Here is a 26,069-nt window from a genome sequence, read left to right on the forward strand (position 1 = left end):
GTGTTTTAGTTTGACATTAAAATTATTTTAGGCTCTCTATGGAAGAAAGACCCAACCTGATGTACCGTCTCTTGGTGGAGGTGGACTAGCACCAGTCCCAGAGAGTCCAGGAATATCCGACGAACGCCTCTGCTCCGATTCTAAGATTGACACCATGTTCAATAGCGCTGAGGGCGCCACTTATGCATTCAAAGGTGAGTTGGAAATTAAATTGTCATTTTTTGAAGAAAAATCTAGGGTAGACCCTGAACACTTCAGTCTTTAACAATGTATATTATTATTCTGAACAAAATAAACATTATCATTGCTGTAAATCAGTGGCGAGGGGTGGAGGTAGGCTGGTAAGATTCAACGTAAATAGTGCACACTAAAATTTGTCTGATTGTTTTCATTGAACTAAGAATACGATTTGCAGATAGTGTTGATTAGTTTTTAAAATTCATTTAAATCATGCCTAAAAAGAAGCATAATAATTAAGGTATGCTATGGGCGATCCGACAAAAATAGTGCACACTTTTTCAGCCATACTTATTTGTTTTCGTTGAATTAAAAATACATATTGCAGATGGTGTCGGTTATTTTTTTTTAAATTCATTATACTCTGCCCAACCAAACAATAATCGATAAAAAATATTCTTCTAACTAAAATTATGCCATTAAACCATACATAAAATGTACTATGGCTTGGATTAGGCAAGAAATTTTAACAATAAACAAACACCGTCTACATAATATATTATTGTAGTCTTAGTTCAATGAAAACAAATACGTTTGACTGACAAAGTTTTTTTGACCATGTCCGATCCTAATAGGATCATATGGGCATCCACAGAGTAGAGGTTTGTATTAACAGATTTTTTTTTTTACGAGAAATGGATGTCAGCCACTTGCTCAACGTATTAGGTCCATACCCTGACTCACACACAAATTGAAAAACAATATGTGTACTTGCCAGACCCAGGATTCGAACCTGCGGGTCTATTCTATACAAAAGGCGACTATCCACCGCTAAAGTGCTAACGTGATAATGTGTTAGTATTTGTTACATACATTTTATATTGAAATATTATAATTGCAATTGTATTGTAATCAGTTAATTAGTCGAAACTGTCTCTCTCTCGCTCTCTCTCTATCGCTCATGCTCTAAATTTTAGCACAGGCAGGGGGCATGCGGTTAAAATATATCATTTATTGCAACAATTAATACCGGCTAATTATAATTGTTACAATATGTGTTAATAATTTGATACAAACATACCTTAGTTAGCGGTTTTAGCGGACGAAAGCAGCCTTTTGTATAGAATAGACCCGCTGGGACCCACGGCGTGATAGTCCAACACTTAAGCCGCGCAGCCACCGTAGGCGTGGGCGACAAAGTTTAGTGTGCACTATTTATGTCGAATCTTAACAGTCTATCTCCACCCTTCGCCACTGCTGTAATCAGTGCATAATAAATTTTGTCTTTAAAAAAAGTACCACTATAGCAGAAAGTGTGTTTTATGATGTTTTCATTTTAGTCTTCAAGAAATTCAGTATTTGGATTGTGGTAATTAAATTTAATTCATTAAAAAAATCTATCATTTTGCAGTTTCACTTACATAGTGTATATTATGATCTTATAAAAATATAATAAATTTTTATTCTCAATGATATGAGGTGCGATTTATTAAGATAAATCATTTTGATAATCCTCTTTCTTCTTCTTCTTTAGGCGAATACTATTACCAGCTGACCGAAGACGGTATTGCCGGCGGCTTTCCTAAGCTGATCTCCAAGACATGGATCGGCCTTCCCGGAAATATTGACGCTGCATTCACCTTCAAGAACGGAAAGTCGTACTTCTTCAAGGGATCCAAATACTGGAGGTACAATGGGAAGAGAATGGATGGAGATTACCCCAAGGACATCAGCGATGGTAATTAATGATAAACTACATCCATAAATGCATTCATATGCTTAGTATACCTATACATATAAGATCTATGCATAGATTCACAGGTGAATTATAAACCTAGCATACCTTCCTAAGTAAATCTCCGCTTATATTTAAAATCAATAGGTGTTGAATATTTTTATGTACCCTTATACGGAATTCTCTTCTTCCAAAGATGTTAAAAAGATCTTGTTCTGTAGAGATGAGTCAGAATATTATATGAAGTCAGAGTATAAAAAAAAGACCAATGGCTTAGAGTAATAATATATAGAGAGCGCCTATTGTTCCGCAAAATGATGCCGTGTTTCTTGCGTATAATGCACAGTAGAACCAAATTTTATTATTATCAACTACTTAACTGTGAAATGTTATACCATCGTGTTGCTTCTCAGTACGACTACCAAATTTAAACACAGCATAGTTATACTAAAATAACTTAAAATAATAATTACCACTAAATTTATATTAAACACAAAAATGATAAATGTCAGCAACACATGCTCGCAGTTTTTAAATGAATGTTATCAGTCAAATCCATATTTTACTGAAATCGTTTACAAAACATATTTAATTCAGCAATAGAAATTCTATCTTACTCTAACGCATGGTGCAGAGATATAAGTGTGTTGAACGCTTACTCACTCGCACTTATGGTTCATTTTTGTTTAGGTCTTGACCTATGGTCTACTGATTCCCCTATAATTTCAGATTCAACCAGATAGTTAATTACAATATACATGATTCTGTGTGCAGATATTACCAAAATATGCCTTAAATTCTTAAATAAATTTAGAGGATAGTGTATAATGAAATTAGACATCAATTTGACATTTCAAGCATCTCACATACTGCCATATGAAAGCAGACATTTGAATATATAATTTAGCTTTAAATTTATTGCCAGTGGAAAGAGACTTCCTTGTAAATTTTATGTAGGCAACCGAAAACAATATGTTGATCATTATTTTTAATAGGAATCATCTAAAATCGTGTCTGAAATTTTGTACGCATGCAGTTCGCCGTATCACACTTTACCGTGAAATGTTGTATCGGACATAATATATGGTCGTATATTGAAGACTGTCCAACCTCTTTGGGTCGTATAGGACTGAGATAAAATTCATGTCTAAATAAAATACGGTTCTTGTCGGTTTACTAGAAGCTAGCGGTAAACAAATCTTGAAAATAGCCGATATACTGAATTATAGGTTAGGTTAGTTTAGGTTAGGTTATGTTAGGTTATGTTAGGTTAGGATTTAATAAAATTGGAACATTGTAACATGTACAATTTACATGTAACCATGTAAAATACAGAGAAATGCATATGTAGGTTATGTTAACAAATCAACATACACGAATATGCGAGTAACCATTTTGTTGACTGCCAATAGAAGAAGAAAAATAATGCAATTATTACCAATATAATCACAATACATATTGTACAATATTTTGATTCGAAAATCGAATTGCCCTCAAAACTCCTATTACAGAATGTATAAGACTTTCTAGACTCCCAATTTTCTTCTCTCGCCTGTCACAATCTGTCTGTATCAATGTGATTTACCCTTAATTTAATTTAATACTGTATTCCAATCATGTCATCTAGGGTTCACTGGAATCCCAGACAACCTCGACGCAGCGTTAGTTTGGTCCGGCAACGGCAAGATCTACTTCTACAAGGGAACCAAGTTCTGGAGGTTCGACCCCGCCCAGAGGCCCCCAGTCAAGAGCACCTACCCCAAGCCTCTCGCCAACTGGGAAGGTGTGCCCAACAGCATCGACGCAGCCCTTCAGTATACCAATGGATACACGTACTTCTTCAAGGATGGCATGTACTATAGATTCAACGATAGAACATTCAGTGTAAGTCATATTTCATTATTAATACACACAATTATTTTGGGGTGACTTTGAACCAGACTACTCTTTTGATTTTTGAAGCTCATTGACAACATGGACATGTCATAAGAGATTTTTGTTTTTATGAGAAATTGATGTTAACCATTTGATTAACCTATTAGTAATGACATTATTAATGGACGACGCACTCAATACAGTAGCTAGCAAGTAAATTCGCATGTAGAGGTAGACGTCAAGCAATTTCCATTATGCGATATCACGCATCGGGAATTTGTAGCAATATGACCTTTATTGTAAATGGCGTTAGAGCAGTGTTTCTAATGTCAATGTTCGTTTGAGCGAACCCGTTCGAACCGAGCCATTCGGCAGATCCAACAAAAAGCATCAGGAATTTATAGCAATATCACCTTTATTGTAATGGCGTTAGAACAGATTATGCCATTCGGCAGACCCGACAATAAAGTGAGTGTCATTTTCTTTTCCAGATAATTCGTCCATATTAATGTCATTGCCTATTAGGTTCAAACACGCATTGAAAAAATAACATGTGGATTTACAGATCAGGGATTTCAACCCGAGACCCACGTGCTTGTCTAGCGTTTGGCTATTGATTTGAAGTAATTATTTGGCTTTTACTTAGGCCAAAATAATTTTAATATGAGAATTTATTTTCAAAATATAACACTTACAAATCATTTACTACAATTTTAGCATGAATCGATATATTAATTGAATAAGGTACATTTAAATACTATGAAATTATCGGATCTATAATCATAAGAAATATTTCTATGAGCATAGTATCTACTTTTAAAAAATAAGAAAAATCCAGTTTTGTCGTTGAAATTTATCAATTTCTGTATAATTTTTTATAATCAGAAAAAATGTTTTTATTTTGTTAGTTTTATGACGTTACAATATATCCCACGAATCGTTTTCCCCCTTAATCCCTACATTGCAATTATCCCATTATTATATCCGAACCCCCGTCTCTAAGGTGTGATATCATATATGGATGACCACTTATTGTGTATCGACTCATGTTGATGTCTATTCCAGGTGGACGTAGCCGATCCAGCATTCCCGAGGTCCACCGGCTACTGGTGGTTCGGATGCAAGAGCGCCCCCAGCGGGACAGTCGGAGGTAAGGCAAAGCAGTCTGACGAGAGTCAACCCCTCAACGAGGAAAGCGACATCACGGACATTGTCTTTGAAGCAGGTGAGGTGGTTCGGGATGCTTGAAATTTGAATCTGTCACACGCCATTTTGTTTTGAATATATATCGACTCTTGGTCCGCCTGTGGTTTGGGTTTCACAAAAAAAAACATCACGACATGTTATTTTAATTTTGTGTATCAATCATATTATATTATTTTGTGCTGTGGATTTAATGAAATGATTCAAAAAAAATTTGCGTTCCTTGAGTTGGATTTGAGATTTACTGTACCAATAAAACTAATTTAATATCATCCAAAGACGTTGAAAAAGCCTTCTTTACTAGATGAGGCATATAGTGAAAGTGAAGCCGCACATCACTAACAATATTATGAGAGTTAGCTACATACCAGCTTGCAAACAATTCAACATAATTTTAGATTCACTGAAGTGGTCAATGCCTTTTATAATTATAATTTCCTACCACGTTTCTGAATAAGTGTAGAATGCGGCTTCTATTTCAAGACATACACATTACTGCGGTCGTTTCTGGAACTAAAACCATTGCATGCAAAAAGTGCCTAGTGTAATACTGTCATAGCATACAGCGCCATGATGTAGATGTCAATATATAAAAGGTGCACAGTAGCTTAACCTTTAAATGACATCATATAATGATATTCGATAAGTGAAATTGTAATACTGGCTATCCTGAAATGATTGGAAATGAGATGAATCGTCAAAAAATGATGTTGTATTCTAAAAATAAATCGTAATTATTCGATATTACAGAAGATCTGCAAAGATATTTAAAGAATAATTAGATGAACAATCACAAATATGTTGAATGCGTTTGTCATTCTTATTAATCAATCAAAACAAACCTGCCCAAATGCCATTTTGACTTAGCACACCTGGTATTATGATTTGAATTTTTTTTATAAAAGTCTTATGATAAACTGAATGAATGCTACCTACTGAAAATGATAGAGATGCCGGTACTGAAGTCTCAGTGAGAGAAAACAAGTCTTAATGCGGAGGCGACCCTCGTAGAAATTTGTCTCTGAAAGATATCATCAAAAAATGTTTTATCTATGAGAGTACATCTCATCCACAACTCAAGGAAATAAATATTTTGAATCATTATATATTTATTTTATCCTATTGCACATGTATTTTTATTGTTGTTGATTTTGATAAAACCTTTTGGGAAAATTTTGTGTCAAAAAGGCCCATCTACAAAATCAATGTCTTGAGAGAGGCGATATTTTTAATTTTCTTTAAATTGTAATGCATTATTATCATAATATATTATAATAATACTATGCAACTAATTGAAATTAAATGCATTTTAATATAAATATCTCAAAATAATAAAACTACTGTAGATACCCTTTCGACATCAAACTAAATGCAATAGGTCTTATGTCATTATTAGCAACAACATTACATTGTTAAGTCCAATTCACATTTTGCATTATGTTTCACGGGGTTGGTTAATAATTAATGGTATTTGTTATAGAAGAAAATAAATAATATAAGAAAAATGTTTTGAACAACCTATGGGATTTCATGATGTGCATGCACAGGTCTTTTTGGATATAATTTCTAATGATTTTGTTTTAAAAGAAACACAACAGATGTCAGTCAATCATAATAATTTTAACATTCGGTTGACCTAATCAAATTATTTAGTATATTCAATTATATTTTTTTTTTTCTATGGATTGATTTGTATAATATATATGGCAACACCTGCCTTCTACTTAAAATAATTCTTAATTAAACATTCAAGGTTTTTTGTGTTTACATATTAGTTTTTTAAGCAATATAATCTGGTTAAATCCAGCGCATGGAGTCAGTTAATTGAAATGGTTAACAACCAATCTAAGTAAAAACCGTAAGATACGTCCACAATGTGGATAGCTATAATTATTATGCAGAGTCGTTCAATGGAAACAAGTCAATCCTTTACTGGATCAATAGTAATTAATTTCTTATTATAGTATATTTATATTTTCATTAAGTAAAGTATTTTTATTACGTTATCGATAATATAATATATCTAATTATTTTAACGATACATCACATAAACCATTTTTATTCATTAAATGTACATTAATGTCATACCTACTAATTTTATTAATTTTAATATAATTAATTACTCATCACGCGTGTTATCCGATTGGTTATAAAGATATTTCTGTTTATGTTAAGAATTTTAATATTTTCCATCCCGCTCAAAATCCATACCATAAATCAAAATATCATTCATGTGTGAACCAAACCATCAAAGCTGTAAATTATAACCGCTTTTGGTCAACTGTCATCGTGCAAAGATTTATCAAGTTATTGCAAGACTGTCCTATCTACAAAAATTCGGCAGCGAAATAGTCAATTTATTATTCTAAAATAGTATAATATTTTAGTTTGCCAGCTATGTATTACGTATATTTTTATTTTTATTATCCAAAGGAGTAACTCATTCCTTATAATAAATATAATAATATATTGATTGCAATTTGTGGATGTTAAAAGAACCTATCTCAAAACAGTTTGTTTGTAGATAGAACATTAGTGCAGTGGTGTTGTTAATTCGTGTGCGACAATAATTTGGATTGGTTATTGTTAAAAAAATTACAGGTCTGCATAAATTACCATGGTTCAAAAGGAGAAATACAGTGTAACGTCATATTATTATTAATCGTAATGGCTAAAAGAAAAAGAAAAACGCATCTCAAACTACCTCAAAGAGAGATTCTTGAGATAGCTTACTTTAACTTCAATCTATAAAGAACATAATATGTCAGTAATAAATTTCTATATAAAATAATAGAGTAAATTCAATAAGAAATGGACAAGTCATTTCTTATTCCTATTAAATTTTAATCTTTTTCAAGAATCTCTTTTGCAAATTCTGTGTATGATTTTGCAAATAGATTTACCAATCAATTTGACTTTCTGCATGATTATAAATACTCAATGTAGGTTTTTGTTAGCTATTTTGCGATAGTTAAGGTTTTAAAATAAGCACAACGATTTATATTATAATATTTCACAAATCTATTTGCAAAAACATACACATCGTATCATTTATAATTAAATTGTATATAAATATACCCTGGTATTAAAACAGAATATTTGAAATTGAGCCCAATGTATAATTAGATAATTAACCTGAAAGGAATAACTGTCATTATTAACCCGGGAACTTTCAAATATACCGTTGCCAGGATGATATCAAAATCATGCTAACTTATTTACAATTTTTATTAATGCCATCTATATTCATGTTCTAAAAAGTCACACTTTCATTCATTATTCACAGATGGTACTATTAACAAGATTTATTTTTATATATTATTATATAATTATAATCTTTACTTTCTTCTATGTATATCTAAAAGTTTTGTAAATAATGGAATGATTCGGATATAATTTTATTGTGAGTGTAGAATTATAAGGTTATAAGCGATGCTTTTTGCTCGCAAAAATGATCTTTTTGGACAGTTAAATTATTACCAGACTGACTATTAATGGGTTCTATGCCTTCAGCAAGGTTTCTTGCTCTATAAGGCCGTGACTGACAGGCCGCACATACAAATTTCACGAGTTATCTCGCTGTAAACTCAAATTACTGGCCACTGTCGATTGATTTGCATAATCAAAAAAATTAAACACACAGTGACATCTGACAATTATGAAATACTAAGCCACAAATTATTGGTATTACAGCGATTTTATTAAGAGTTTCGCTCTATATTCAATGTGTGTCGTAAAAAATCTGCAGCCTGTCAGATACTGCCATAGTATTATCGTTATTATTAACTTACTTATAATTCTATGCTCACTTTTTTATTCATAAAATAAATTTAAGTTTTAAAATAAATACCAAATTATTATCTGAGTATTATCGGTGGCGTACAGTACAATGAAAGCCAGTATTTGAATAGTCTATGCGTTCATCGTGGGCATAGATAATATTTAATAGCTTCGAGCGAATAGTAATTTATCTTTGTATATTGTGTAAGGTACTCAGATAAATCTTTGGCTATGAGAATATTATTAAAACAATACAAAAATAGAATCTTAATCCCATGTATTATTGGTTAATTTCCTTGCTAAGAGTAAAAATTATACACAAATTTGCATAGATGTCACTATAAAAGATTATCACATTATTATAAAAATTAAAATATTATTATTGTAACAATATAATTATGTTTTTTATGTCCGTTTTTGTGTTGTTTTTTTTAATATTTCCACATCTAATTAATTGTAATATTAAACACCATTACAATAGTAAAACAATCACATACACCCACCAGTCACGTAAATAGTAAATATTAATTTGTTATCCGTCAAATAAATAATTGATGTTCTTTGTCCTATGTGTTGTCTGTTATAAATACGTTTGCTTACTGTTTGCACATTAGTTGTAATCGTTATAAAGCACGAATGTTGTATTTTGCTGCACATTGTTTTGTTTTGTTATGGAATGATCTGTGCCTTGTAACTTTTTTATTTTTACTTATTATTTATTACCATTTGACAATAATAATTTTAATTTAAAAACAAATTTTTTCAATGTGACGATTTTAATTATTGTTATGTGTTTTTTTCATTATTTAATTAATCAACAACTCTTGCAACGATGTAGTTCCAATATCCACCATTTTTTAAGAGAATCTAAGAGCGTGATGCAGAGCCGTTGACGTTAAGCAGCCATTCTAACAAGAAAAATACGTTTCATGTTTTTTCTATCTACCACTTCGGCATTCTAATAAGAATTATATTAAATATTTTTCTCACTTGGGTCGTCGAAATCGCCCCCTTAAAGTTAGGCACTTATCTTAAAGATTTACGCGCCTAAGTATGGTTGTGCATCGCGCTCTTACATATTATTAGAAAATCGTAGTAATCAAAGCTATGTGACGTCACTTAAGTCTAAAATCAATTAAAAAAGTGATAAAAGTAATAGGTTGTATTCACGCAGTTAATTATCCCAGAAAGTTCACTGTCAGGTGTGAATTTTTTTAACCCGGCCGCCTATATTAACCGCAATCTGTCAAATCCGTAATGCAGTTAACAATGTTTTACTTGATTCTAATCGAATGCATTTGGAATCAAGTAAGACTCTGTGCGGACGGTGTTAGCCACTTGCTCAGCCTATTAGGTCGATACTCTTACTACAAACACACATTGAAAAACAGTATATTGTGTATTTGCCAGACCCAGGATTCGAACCTGGTGAGCGCTAATAGTCGAGTCTTTTCTACCCATCTTCATTTCGATTTTGATCTCTTTCTTGTTGTATCATCATCTTTTGGTTAAAGCAATTCGATAAAGACATTTAAAACTTGACAGAAGCCCGGATCTAAATTTAATTTTCATACAAAATTTAAAATTGTGATTGTTAGAAATAATTATAAAATTAAGCTGGTTGGAATTTATTATTGTCATTGCAAGAGTTGTTCGATAAATTCATTGTTTGCAGGTTGTCCACCATTTTAAATATGTGTTCATTTTGTTTTCAGTCAGACCAACACCGAAATTTTGGTTCTCATCGAAACGATGAAACCACTTAGCGGTTTTGGCCACTCATTGTGCCGTCCTATAATTATCTCATTGTATGTTGTTTTCTTTATTATTTATGAATGTTCATTACGCTTCAAGCTTATGCATGCATAATTTGGTTTGTTCATTTCAAAAACACGCTAATTTACGCACGGCTCATGCCATCTCCTTCACACAATGCTTATATTAACAATCATAACAAATTGTTTTATTTGGTTGATGCATTATAGTTTGAGAAACATTTTGAGGAAATTTCATTTACGTATCATTTACCATTCGTAGTATTAGTTTTAGGTTGTGTAATAGTGAAGAATTCAATATATTTAATAATACAAGTAAACCCCACCCTGTTGATCGCAGGGTATACGTTTTGGACATGGTCGCAATTAGAGTTAGGTATTTCCCGAGAAAATCTCAATCTCGAGATTCGGGATTTCCAGAAAAAAATTTTCGAGAATTCCCGAGATATCGGGAAATTTAAAAAAAAAACCTGTGAAAATCCTAAAACCAGTGTAAAAACAGACAAATTCCAAAAAACATGTTTTTTTTCATTTATGTAAGAAGACAAACAAATAAAAGTAAGAAAACAAAAATAATTCAAAACATTACTTATTAAAATGGAAATTCAAAAAGCACAGACTGTATCGATGCATCTGACAATCGCGAATGCTTTTGAGACACAAAATTCCCTGAGATGTTGAAAAATTGCGCTCACTTTGAGTCGACGTTGACTTAATTGTGTTAAATACCCCGATCAGTCTTTGAACTTTTTTCATGTAGAAAAATCGTTTTTTCAATTAATATTTGATAATAAAGAAATCCCGAATCCCGAGAAAAGATTCTCGAGATTCGGGATTTCCCGAAATGTTACAAATTTCAATTCTCGAGATTCGGGATCGAAAATCTCAAAAATTTCCCGAGAATTCTCGTCGGGAAATTCCCGAAACCCAACTCTGGTTGCAATAACAAAATTGATTAATCTAAAGTATGAAAACACTTTATTATAAATAAACCAAATAACACAATAAACATCATACATAAAATAAATTTAATATAACTCTGCAATTGAATAGAAAAATAACATTAATTTTGTTCCAAATTGCAAAAAATAATCAAGTTTACCACACTTGGCCTGTCGGTTTACTTTTGTTTCGCAGTTGTTCGTAGCTTTATAATATGTGAGCGAGCGATATAGATCGTATGCACACATTTCCATTCATTATGACGATCCCTGGCATGTGGCACATGTCAAAACAAGTGCAGGACAAAATAAAAGCATTATCTGTACATACTGATAATATTCTATCTGTTTATGCATGACATAAAGAGGTTTGTCATACACCATTCATGGAAAAAACGATAATATTACATAACAGGATGTTTTTATTATTGAAGTCAAGCTACTAAAAACCCTAAAACCAATTATTTTTATATTTAAACAAAAAAAAATGGTATTATAAAAACATTAGATAGTTTTTTGTTTCATTTGGTTGGTGTTATGTTTTTATATCTATCAAATATTTAGTTATAACTATCGTCAACAGATGGCAATGTTTTCCATAAAAAATTACAATCTTTCACATGTCTTGACTTTTACTACACTTTTTTTACAAAACTATTTCCTACAGATTTTCTTTTTCTCATTAAACTTGGTTTTTTTTAATTAAAATCATATACCATCTAGCATGATGCAGTTGGTAGTATATAGAAGATCATGTCTTCAATCTTCCTGGCTGGTAAAAATAAATACATAGCTTATTGAATTGGTATTTATGGCCTGTTTAGTCCTATTATTTAGCCAACAACTGTTTCTCATCTCCATTATAATTATCACTTATCTGACTAACCTATTTGATTCTGTATTTGAATGAACGGGTGCGCTTGCACACAAGGGGGATTTTCAAATCCGGGCCCCCTCTTCCCAGGATTAAAAAAAGTATTTTTTTGACCATGTCCGATCCTAATAAGATCATATTATGGACCTTTACAGAGTGGAGGTTTGTATTAACAATGTACAATATATATAACACAAATGGACAATCACATATTATTCTAATAGTTATAACCGTTAGGCCACATTCGTTCACCACTTATGAACACGAAAGCGTTGTTATAACTGCAGGCCCTGTCATTATCACTATACTTAAAGTGCAGAGTATCTAGGTATTGCGAATGTACCCAGAAAAGTGCGGGGGTCCGCAGTAGTTGAAGTAACGAACTATAAGTAGTGGGCAGGGTAAACTACTTTTTGTGTGCGTGGGTGGAATGAAGCCATTAGTGTTTGCGACATTTCTCTTCTTCTTCTTCTTCTTCTTCTTCTTCTTACCTCCTTGAATGTGAATGTCAAGTGAATGAGTACAGTGAAATCCTCATATTAATATACATAAGTACACAAACAAAAAACTTACACGAACTACACCAAATCGTATAGAGACCAATTATTATTAGGTACAATTGAAACATTTTCAATTCTTATATTACTGTAAGAGATATGTAATATTATATTAAATTTTAAATCTGTTATATAATAATACGAATTAATTCTATACCATGATAAACTGAAAACATAATTTGTTGGTTTTATTTTGTTTGTATGGATAACTAACACAAGGATCATAATAATTATAATTTATTTATTTTATTTTAAAAAATACACCTGGATTTTTTGCACGTTTTTTTTGAAGCTTTATTTGAACACTGCATGCGGACAATAAAATTTTGTATGGCGGTGACAATCATTTATTATTTTAGCATATTATTATGAATTATTATATTAATTTTATTTTTAAATAATTTGTTTTAAATTATTAATTGTTATTCGTTTCAAGTTTGTTTTTGTTTTTGCAGTAGATTATAAAATATCGATCATTCAATTTTTTATTAAATTTAACGTAGAATCATTATTTTTTTATAATTAATTATTCAATTAAATAATTCCTGTCGGTTATACATGATAATATTATTAATTATTCCTAAGTATAAAATTTTATTTTGATACTAATGACTTTATAAATTATGACAAGTAGGTATAAAAATATTTTGGTAGCAACTTTAACAAAAATTAAATCGATTTAAAAAAAAACGAAATATTGATTTTGTACTAATAATCTGCTATGTGTACAATCCCGTATTCTTTGATGGAAGGTTGGCGACCTCTATAAATATCCTGGGCCAGTGGTATCGGTTCCCCAATGCCTTGAGCCACTTCCGGAGGTTGCGTAGTCAAGAAAATATCTCTGCTGTCCTCTACCTTTCAATGGTTGGAGTGAATAATATTTTTCATTACGTCTTTATCAGATTCCATCAGCGGCCAGTCCCGGAGGACGTGTTGTATTCTATCAAACGAAATAATTGGTAACCACCAAACGGTATATTAATAATTACAAGATAAAAATAACTTTTTAAATACAACGTTTTTAAATTTTCTGTTGAATTATTATGCTCAATATGCACTTGTACTTGATATGAAGTAAATAAAAAACAAACAAACAAAGAAATTAATATAGAATACTGAAATGTCATTTTGATTTCCATAGTAACGCACGTATATATTAATAATTTAGTTGCAAATGTAATACAAAACAGAATTAACTGAGAATGAATTCAATTCTGCTTAAAGATGGCTAAAAGTATTAAAAGAATGTATTGGCATCGTATTCTGATATAATATTCTAAAAGTTTCGGGAAGTGAGTTAAAAATCGATTGCAAGATTTGTACTGGACAAACAACCACCGGACAAACAAGAATACGAGCTAATAAAAACGTTATAAAAATATGAAAATCAATATTCAGTACGTATAAAAATCTGTACTTACAATGTTTTGACAGGATCGTGTTATGTTTGTTTAGGTAAATAATAATGCAAATATTAGATTTATTATGGTCATCGGTATCAATAATGGAGTCTTATACTTATGTTAATTCTTTTACACCCATACAATTATTCCTATTGAAATTTTGCAGAAGTCCACCATAATTCGGCAGACATTAGTCCATAGAACTCTACCAAAATTAAACTATCACCAAAAAATCTTTCTACCTATAATTTATTTCTTAATCTCAAAATAAACAATCCACACTGAACCCTATACAAGAAAGAGAGGAGGGCAACCCTGATTCATCCTCATTTACGTATGTTTTGTCCTAACTATTTTCTTTTACATTATTATTTGTATTCTTTGCTTTATATTACTAAAAACATATTATTTTACTACAAAATAACTATAAAAACTAGAATAACAAATAATATATTATTATACATACAATTTTATATTTAATTTAGTTATTATTTATTTCCTATTGACTGACAACCAAAAACAGAATGTTAATATAATTTTGAGTACACTTGTCAGTTAAAAATTAAACGTATTGTTAGTAATGATTATTACTATTGTAATCAACATAGATTAATCTACTGCTGGATGAAGGCATCTTCAAGCTAAATCCCCATTCTTGTATGTATGTGTAGTTTAAGGCAAAGAATTCAAACATACCGTTTTGTGTTATTTTCTGTTCTTTTACTAATTTCAATGTTTCTTTCTGTTCTTCTTTTTATGTTGTCAATGTGTTAACATTTTTTGAATTAATTTGTTGTATTAATTTTTTTTTTTTTTTTTTAATATTTATTATACATACGTAAGTAGATAGATACCAATTATTTCTCACAAAACATTATTACAATCAAGGTAAGTAAATCAGCGTGTAAAATATGATTGCTAAAAATTGTAGCTAGATATTATATTTTTATAAATTTGTATTTTCTTATTTATTAATTTAGTCAGTAAATTGGTATTATATTATCATATAATGTAGTTTTTACCCTTCACAAATTTTTACAGCTAGTAGAATCGGCACACAAAATGAATGGACTTTTTTAAATGTGTTAGTGTCAGTATTGTCAAATTTCATTGATAATAATATGTCTTTTATAGTGTTAACTATCAATTCATGGTGGAACTGCATTGTATTATTTGTCTTATTAATCAAATAATAATATGTTTAATATGGCAAGAAACAAGAACCACTATACTCAAGTCGTGACACGAAACTGTAAACTTATTATAGCAGTGCTAGTTATTGCTCAAACTTCGAATGCAATAAATGGTAAATTGTAGAAAATTACGAATGTTGCAAATTAAAATAAATTATAATAATATGCAATCGAAAATAATATTCATTTGTTACTAACAGGTTACTGCGTTGCATTCAAAGATAAACAAAAACTAGCAATACCATCGTAATTCGCAATTCAGTGCCACAACCTGAATATAGGTGGCTTTGGAAAAAAATAAGCTACTTGTCGGTAAATTAAAATAGTGAATATATTTGATTATGAAATTCTGTTCACGAGAACTAATATTTAAAAAAAATGGTACGTAATTGCTTAGTTAAAAAAAAACTACTGAATTAATTTTCAAACAAATCTGGTGTAATATTGTCATTTTTTACGACAATTTTTAAGCTGTTTTAGGTGTCGAAAGACGTTAGCTTTAGTTATATATGTCAGATGCGTATTTTCCAAGCTAGATGTCCATTAAATTAATTAAGCATAAATCTGGCAATAAAAATGCTGAATTACAATGCTGCATAAAGAAATTATAATATTATATACTTACATAGCTATAACTATAATTTATAATTACTACACATTTAAAGAAGGCCAAGTACACTTTTGATTTTTGCATTAGAACCATAATTTAATTTATATATAATATTATATACATAATAATGATACATTTGTGTTAAATAATCATCATCAGATATATTTTTTATGATAAAAATATGAACAAGTCACAACTAAAATTCAATAAATAAAACATAGTTAAATACAAGTATATTTCAATTATTATTTTTTTGTACTTATATGATTTATACAACCATACCATAAAAATTAAAAATAATAAGAAATCCAGCCATGTTTACGTTAAATAAAATAATTGCCATGGTCATGACAATATTATATATGAGTATATTATATCTCGAGGTGGATTTTCATTGGCTGTAGAAAAATCATAACATAGATTGTTTATGGTTTTTTTGTTCGTGATGTAAATAATGTCAATGGATTATGTGCGAAATGCTCAGAATACCTACATAATCTTTTGCCGAAATTTTGTATGTAGGTAAGTACCTACTCGAGTCTTTAGAAACTTTTCATAACAGTTTTGTTATTTTCGGTTTTATTTAGCAAAATCTAACCTCAGATTATAGTCAATTTACCGATTATTTGTCTGATGATGTATATGAAACACAGATAAAATATACGCACCAATTAGAAAAAAATGCACGTAGTAAATGTGTGGATACTTTATGAATGATTAATTGTCTAAATTGTTTTTTTTTTGTAAATGTGCGATTTCACTGAGCGAACGAGTTCGATTATTCGTTCGACTCGCACATTGAAATCGCACCTTTAGTTAGACAAATCATAATAAAGTATTGTGTAGAAAAGTATTTAATTAATTAAAACCTGGCATGTTGCAAAATCACTTATGTTATAATATTACACCATTATTTTATAATAATTAATTTTGTTTATATGTAAAATTTCAGGTGGTATTCATGACAGGGAGTCAGACATTAGCAAGAATACATCAAGCCAAAACAAACCACCTTCGAGCATGACAATCTTGTTATCAATTGCCACGGTCTTGACCATTTATACATCGTTAAGAAGAATCGTCTAGATATTATTTAACGAAAAGAAATGAAGTGGATCCTAAAAAAAATAGCCAAAAGACATTAAGTGCAAGTTATCAATAGCTTAATTGAATTAATTTCTCGACTGTCGATATTCTGTGGTGTATCTAAGTCATTTTTGGAATATTATTAATATTTTTTGACAGTAAATAATACACAATTTTATTCCTTGACAAACTACCTATATTATAATGTCATATCTGGTAATACTTGTTATGAATTTATGCTGTCAAAATTTGTTAAATATTTGAAAAAGGAATCGCGACATTTTGACAATTATATTTCCAATGCATTTCTTACGTTAATATTATTTATTTTTTTATACCGTAAGGCTTCTGTAATAATGGGATTATTTATAATTTGATTGTAGTTTTCTGAATAGCAATTATTTATTTATTATATAGGTAAATAATATTATTAAAATACGTTAGTTTTCTGATCGTATAACATACTCAAAAATATCCCAGTTAACAGAAGTCAAATCATATTATTGTCTTGTTTCGATTATTTTTCAAATATTTTTAACGGTTTTGACCTTGTACTTTCTATGGCACACATTGCGTTAAGTACAAAAATCAGCATTGTGTGCGTATGATAATGTGTATTTTAAACTTTACTTAATGTCGAGGAATAACAAAGAAAATTGCTGTCAAGAAATAAAAAAAACCAGGTTATATTTCCATAGTTGATTCTACATTACGACAGTAAAACAAAACAGTGTCTATGGTTGTGTATTAAGTGGTTTTTCTTTACTAACGTGAACAAAACTGAAACTGGACAGTTTCCAATGATAGTGATAAACATTATTTTTTTACGATTAAAGTAAGGAAATCAATTCGTGTAGTTTTTTGTGTATTTTCGATGTTAATCAGTCATACATAGGCACAAAATAAGACTGACGTCTAATAATTTTTGCCTTACTATTTTTTTATAATACTTTAGATATAACAATTGTTAATAATAAGATCGATACTATATATATATATATTATTACAAGTTTATCTACAGAGTTAATTATTATGCTTCAGGTATATTGAGATAATGTAGAAACAATGTCGACTTGGTTTTATCCCGTTAAAAGTTGTTAAGTCCCGAAATCATATTGTTATGGAGTAATAATAATTGCAGTTCAAAGTTTGACATGCCCTTTATAATAAAGGCAAAATGCTAATTCCTTTGTGCTTTGTGTGAACGTTCTATATTATATCAGATTACCTTCATTCTTTTTTCTAGCATACATATTTATAAATATACACATAATCCGTTGTTAGCTCTTAATACTTAAATTATTATCAACTTACCAACTTTTGGCAGCAGTCCCACGATGCCCAAATCGGCAAAATAAGTTAACTTACTGTGACGTTTAGCAGAATAAACTTTATGTGACACGAAGTGTATTTCCACTAATCAAGTGAAATCGATAGATATAATTGATATTGACCAGATAAAAGTTGCCATGGTTGTGCTCGCTGTTGATTTTGTTTTTATATGTCTCACTGTGCGTGTTATAAAACATAATATAAAGGTTAGGTAACCATTATAAGTTGGTCGTCGAACAAGTGTACTCCATTATTATCGGGAATTAACATTGTTTCAGATCAAGTTAAATAAATAGACGTAGTCTTTCTATACAGCTGCTGACTTGTGTTTATCAAATACTTACGCGCCAGTCACTGTTGCAAACTTAAGCGGTAAAAAACGAATGCATGCTATACAGTGTAGTTACACTACATCGATATCAGCTTAAAATGTTAACGTTGGCCAACTTATATTGGTAAATCTAATACTTAATTACTGTTTTATTAATTATTTTAACATTTTATATGTAGTAATAATAAGTAATACCAATTGGGTGCTGAATAAAAATTGAATCACGAATAAAAAATGTATTCATATTATGTATTTTTATAACGTGTGAAGTCTACTTGATTTTTTAAGAATTAAATATTGTAAATAAAAATAAATTTGACAAATTACAGGCAAAATTTGTTAAGTGCATTTTTCCAATAGGTATTATAAATAACTATTTATTATCTACATTGCCAAGATAATATAAGTCCTATTTTAATGCATATTATTATTATTCTAGTTTGGTTACAAAATCATTTTAGTATGCATTATATTAATTATTATGTTTACTGGTAAATGTTTAATTTAATGATTACGATATGTGATTTACGAAGAAGAAAAAAATAGTCGGAAAAATACTACACTCTAAAATATTTAGATAAACGTTAATAAATAATTAAACAACAGGCAAAAATGACTAAGTAATTTAACTTATTTATTATGTTGTCTAAAATATAATGTTACTTAACTGGCAATTTTTATTTAATAATTTATTGTTGTATGTAAAATAAATTTCATTTACGTATATACAGTTAATTAGCGACACTTATTATCTTGGCTATTTCAATTAATACGTACTTATTTTTACAGAGCCAAATCTGCCTCAGTGACTTTTTGATAAATTTTTATATAAAAATGTATATTATATTTATAATAATTATAATTAAAATGATTTAAAAAGACATATTTAATATCTATTGAAAATTAAGTGTTTTGAATCCTAATAAAATAATATGTTAAAGTATATTTTATATGATGCTTTTCACTACCTAAAGGAAAACGCTGGGATACAGACTTCGTACTTAACCATGTTTGTTAGAATGAAATACGTATTGCTTTGTTAATTTTGAGGTACCTAAAAATAAAAAATAAATGTTTTATAGGTCTAAACACACCCCAGTGTCGATGTTTTATCAATAGAAAATAATAACAACACCATAAATCTCTTTAAGGTAAAAACTTGTTAAGTTTTGTTAAATTACACTAATACTTAACAATATTTGTGTGATTATTCATTAAGAAAATCTACAGTGCCTATTTTTTGTACTAAAATAAAATTTAATTGGCAAAGTTCTGACTTATTAAAGATATAAAAAAATGTAAAATTCATACACCAAGCACTCTTTACGAAATATAAACTTGAAAGGACATCATGCAATTCTTAAAACTGTCTACCACATCATATTAATTTTCATATTTTAATCTATCCTCTCATTCGATCATCACATAAGTTATTTTTTTAAGGGGGGACATGCTCGTCGAAGGTCAAAATTGAGTTTTTATTGTATATTCAAACCATGATCCTGGACACTCCTTAAACGTTGTAGATGATCTATTTATATACTTTTAAAGCCTTATTATCCTTTATAGTTATTTTAAACATTTGATGACTGCATGAAGTATTTTTGTTACATAAAATAGTATTCTTTTAAGCCTCTCGCTCTAATGTTTTAGAATATAGTCATATTTCGGTACATAACTGTGCAGTGGTGTTAAGATTTTTTACATTTATTAATTTTTAAACACATTTATAAAACCATTAGCATAATTTATTACGAGATAATTTATGTAAAATATTCACGATAAAAAATTATATTGATAATCTCTGTGATCCCAAATTTGACAAGAATTAGGCATTTTATTATTCAAAAATCGACAAGATTATCACATTTCAAGATGATTCTAAAGATATTTATTATAAGCTATGTCTTTGACCATTCAAGTGTGATAAACGTCTTATGAATAATGATTGCTTTATAATAATTATTGACCTAAGAATAAGGTAGTGTTTTTTTGAAATACGCCATTTCTTTTGTCATTCCCCAGTGGTTAAGCTACAACATACGGCCGTAGCCATAAATTGACAAACTATAATTGAAGTAAAGAGTAAAATGATATTGACGCGCGTGTTTGAACATGTACCGTTTAAAAAAAAATAAAAATAAAATCGGTTAGGTACATGTTCAAACACGCGCGTTAACATAATTTTACTCCCTACTTTAATTATAGTTTGTCATTTTATGGCTACGGCCGTATGTTGTAGCTTAATCACTAGGGAATGACAAAAGAAATGGCGTATTTCAAAAAAACACTACCTTATTCTTAGGTCAATAATTATTATAAAGCAATCATTATTCATAAGGTTTTTATCACACTTAAATGGTCAAAAACATAGCTTATAATAAATGTCTTTAGAATCATCTTCAAATGTGTTAATCTTGCCGATTTTTTGAATAATAAAATGCCTAATTCTTGTCAAATTTGGGATCACAGAGATTATCAAAATAATTTTTTATCGTGAATATTTTACAAAAATTATCTCGTAATAAATTATACTAATGGTTTTATAAATGCGTTTAAAAATTAATAAATGTAAAAAATCTTAACACCACTGCACAGTTCTGTACCGAAATATGACTATATTCTAAAACATTAGAGCGAGAGGTTTAAAAGAATACTATTTTATGTAACAAAAATACTTCATGCAGTCATCAAATGTTTAAAATAACTATAAAGGATAATAAGGCTTCAAAATTATATAAATAGATTATCTACAACGTTTAAGGAGTGTCCAGGATCATGGTTTGAAAATACAATAAAAACTCAATTTTGACCTTCGACGAGCATGTCCCCCCTTAAGAAACATTAAAATTTTCCAATGATATTTCACCTCATTTCGTTACATAGCCATAATCATATAACATCAATTATACATTTATTCATGTATCAGAATTCATTATCAAAAATATTACTCGACAGGATAATATTATCATGTAATTTACTCTCATTTTCATATTATAATTTTTCCATTCATTTACTTAAGTTTTTTTAGCATCTCATCTACATTGGAATTTTCCTATCATTTTCTCTCATTACCTACATTATAATCGTCGCATCTTGTCATCCACAAATACAACCACGCTCGCAGTTTTCATTTCACTTTTCCTTTCATATTAATTTCTTTAAAGTCTTTATCGTCTACATCTATCGTTCATCAATAAAATCATTATTTTAATAATTTAATAATCATCGTTCATGGCTTCGTCCCGTTATTCGATCCTTTTTTTCTGACAGCAGAGAAAGTCAAATAAACAAACAAACGTCATTTTCTTTCATTACCTACATTATAATCGTCGAATTTTGTCATCCACAGATGCAACCACGCTTGCAGTTTTCGTTTTTTCTTTCATCTTAATTTCTTTAATGTAGGTGACACTTTCATTAGCTCATTAAGTGCATCCAACGCAACTATTGCGTTACCCATTAGACAGCCATTAGACATAATTAATATGTTATTTAAATGCGGTAATTAATTGGTAATTACCCACGGTGGCCGCACGGCTTAAGCGTTGGACTATCACGCCGTGGGTTCGAATCCTGGGTCTGGCAAGTACACATATTGTTTTTCAATTTGTGTGTGAGTCAGGGTATGGGCCTAATAGGTTGAGCAAGTGGCTAACATCCATTTCTCGTAAAAACAAAATCTGTTATTACAAACATTCACTTCGTGGAGGCTTATGATCGTATTAGGATCGGACATGGTCGGGGGAATTAATTGGTAATTAACAGGTCCGCAGTGAATGAGTTTTAAAGAAGTCTTTATCGTCTACATCTATTCATCAACAAAATCATTATTTCAATAATTTATCAATCATCTTTCATGGCTTTGTCCCATCATTCGACTCGAATACCTTCTCGTACATCATGCTTGCCAGATACTTTTTGATTTAGTATGTATGTATATAGAGAAGGTCAAATAAACGAAAAAACATTCCATGTATTTTATATAATATAATATGTATTAATGATGTCCGTTCAGTTAATATTTTTGCAATTTTTATATATTTTATTATTTAAAAATAATAAAACAATATCATGAGAAAATAAGATGTCTTATTAGAAACATAATCATGTATCCATTTATAATTGCGAATATAAAAAATAATGTTGCTCATTTCAATGTTATAAATATTAAAAGTACCAACGATACGAATATGTACTCACACTACACTTTTACAGCCACGGTTGCAAACTTAAAAAAAAAGCAGAATATTTTTTTATAAACATCTCTAAATAAAATAACGTATTAGTTATATATCATACAATAATATCATGAGAGAATTATATATTTATATTGATATTTTATACGTAAATATTAAATAGGTAAGTAGTGATACCTACTCCTAATATGAAATAGTAAAATATAACAATTATTATTATTAATATTATGCGCTGTAAGTCTTCCTTAGTATAACTAAAAATTTAGTGTTAGGATTTTCTTGCATTTGACTATTATTGATTCTGTACATTCCCTGTAATAATATAAATATTGCGTATTTTTTACACTGCAATAATTAATCATAATTATTATTGAAATATATATTTATGCATATTTTTACAAAGAATAAAAAGTATGTTGAAATTGTGATGTTTTTATTTTTAACCTAAAAATCTTCCTATACTTATTAACTATTGCAATATATAATTTTTGTAAAATATTTGAATTATTATTATACTCAAGAAAAATATTTACCTCTAAATCATGATACAGGCTCCATGATCGGACGTTCCTGTGACAAGTCAAAAATTCGACATTGTGATATTGTTATCAAAATATTCATAATAATTACAAGATAAAAAAACTTTTTATATACAACGTTTTTAAATTTTCTGTTGAATCATATAAACTTGATTTGACTTGACTAGCTTAAACGATCAAAAAATTGGTATTTGATAGAAATAATACTGAACTGTCATTTTGACACTCATATTGATTACCATAGTAACGCACGTATATATTAACAATTTAGTTGTTAAGACCCTAGCAACCAATAATAGTGGATTGGATTACGGACTTCTTCCGAAATAACTTCATACAAAACAGAATTAACTGAAAATGAATTTAATTCTACCTAAAGATGGCTAAAAGTATTAAAAAAATGCATTAGTATCGTGTTCTGATATATTCTAAAAGTTTCAAATGTCTAGCTAGTCGGGAAGTTAATTAAAAATGGATTGCAAGTTTTGTACCGGAAAAACAATCACCGGACAAATAAGGATACGACCTAATAAAAACGTTGTAAAAATGAGCTTTTGCCAGTTTTGTACAAACTTTCAAACAAAACCAGTTTTGTACAGATCCATTTCAATTATATTTAATATTCAAATAATTAAAACATGATTCTCTCAAAACTACGTTTTTTGAGTTGTTAATGTTCAATACTGGGCCATCGATATATTATCGTCATCATTAACGTCATCCTTGGCTTGGCGGGTTTTGGCCTTCTTCAGAAACTTCATCCATCCTGGAAGATTCAGCGCTGACACTCCAAAATGCTTTGATCGAGCATTATTAAATATCCTGTGGCACAGTCCAGCCATCTCATTTTCGGCCCCAGGTCTTCTCTTGCCCTCGGGAGTTGCGTATATAGCCCGCCTTGCTGATATATCTTCCGGCATTCTATCCAGCACAGTATCTGAATTTTCATATGCCATGTGATCTTTTTGTCTCTATAAAGTGTGTGCAGCTCCACAATATGACTTGACAGGAAAATGCCACTTTCTTGAATAGCTCCAAAGATTTTTCTCAAAACTATTCACTCAAAGATAATATTATCCATATTTCTCTCACTGCGTTTGCTGAGTAGCCAGCATTATGATCCATACGTTAATGCTAGGCGCAGGAAAGTTATATAAGGTTGTTTTGGCTTTCCTTGAGAGTGCACTGTTCTTTAGAAGCCTTTGGAGACCAAAATAGCAGCTGTTGGTGAGGGTGTTCTGGCGATTTATTTCATGACGTGTGTTCTTAGTGTGTCTGACAAGGAACCCTAGATAAACAAATGAATCCACAAATTCAAAAAAATATAATTATTTTTTTAAATTGATAGCTGATGATTAAATTTTATTGATAACGATATTTTTGGGTTTGACGACGATTAAAAAAAATGATAATAAACAGAATATTAAAGTGTTCTAATGCATAGTCAGCAATTGGTAACAAGAGGTCAGCTATTTTTATGGTTTAAAAATCAATACAGAGAAAACACAATCATTAACAGTAGGTAACAAAAATAATGACACCAACCACCAACACAAGTTTTGTTGTGAACAGCGAACCGGTTGACGTGTGACCCATTATACACATATTTAGGATCATTGGTTATTGAGAAATGGAATCAATCTCAGGAAATAAAAACTAGAATTGAGATTGCAATCGAGACCTTAGCGTAGTTCTGAGTAGGGATTCCAATCCCGGGATCCCGAGTTATTTTCGATACATATGAATCCCGGGATTGGTAAACATAATCCCGAAACTTTTGGGATTAGTTTTTTTATCAATTTTTATGGAAAATAAAATAAAAGCGATAATACGAGGGTGGGTCAATAATTCCTTAGAAAAAAGCATTAAAACAGTTTTTATTTTTGTATTTTTTTTTATTTCTCAACATAATCTCCTTGGAGCTCAATACACTTGGTTAGACGTTTCTCAATTTTTTTTAAACCGTCAGAAAAATAAGTTTTCGAAAGGTCCTCAAAATAAGCATTTGTCCGATCGATGACTTCTTCATTTGAAAAAAAACGTTGTCCACTTAGCCATTTTTTTAAGTTTGGGAAAAGGAAAAAGTCACTGGGGGGGCTAAATCTGGCGAATACGGTGGGTGGTCGACCAATTCGAACTTCAATTCTTCAATTTTAGCCATTGATCGTAAACATGTGTGAACACGGGCATTGTCCTGATGAAAGAGGATTTTTTTCCTGTTTAAATGAGGCCGTTTTTCTTCAATTTTGTTTTTTAGCTGGTCCAGTAAAGATGCATAATAATCCCCTGTTATTGTTTTTCCTTTTTCCAAATAGTCAACGAAAATAATTTCACGTGCATCCCAAAATACAGTAGCCATAACCTTACCAGCTGATTTTACGGTTTTCGCCTTCTTTGGACATGGTTTGCCTTCGCAATCCACTGCTTTGACTGTTCTTTCGTCTCGGGAGTATAGT

General features: G+C 30.0%; 1 protein-coding gene across 6 annotated transcripts in view; it reads left to right on the forward strand.

The window, feature by feature from the left end:
- The window catches only part of Mmp1 (Matrix metalloproteinase 1), a 118,896-nt gene extending 101,545 nt beyond the window's left edge, over positions 1-17,351 (forward strand). For 2 of the 6 annotated variants that reach the window (XR_015071237.1, XR_015071238.1), the window contains exons 8-13: positions 32-194; positions 1,712-1,915; positions 3,540-3,796; positions 4,853-5,012; positions 14,490-14,657; positions 17,079-17,246. Coding sequence is in view for 2 of the 6 variants with exons in the window: in XM_085951231.1 (XP_085807357.1) it covers positions 32-194; positions 1,712-1,915; positions 3,540-3,796; positions 4,853-5,012; positions 17,079-17,212 (918 nt within the window). In the remaining 4 variants the exon portion in view is untranslated. Of the gene's footprint in view, positions 1-31; positions 195-1,711; positions 1,916-3,539; positions 3,797-4,852; positions 5,013-10,485; positions 10,579-14,489; positions 14,658-17,078 lie in introns of those variants that run through there. The other 4 variants (XM_085951231.1, XM_085951232.1, XR_015071235.1 and 1 more) reach the window with 3 other exon arrangements.
- The last annotated feature ends 8,718 nt before the right edge of the window (positions 17,352-26,069 follow it).

The sequence above is a fragment of the Rhyacophila brunnea genome, unplaced genomic scaffold (assembly GCF_057557595.1).
Source record: "Rhyacophila brunnea isolate RB1 unplaced genomic scaffold, BYU_Rbru_1.0 scaffold_24, whole genome shotgun sequence".
Taxonomy (NCBI): domain Eukaryota; kingdom Metazoa; phylum Arthropoda; class Insecta; order Trichoptera; family Rhyacophilidae; genus Rhyacophila; species Rhyacophila brunnea.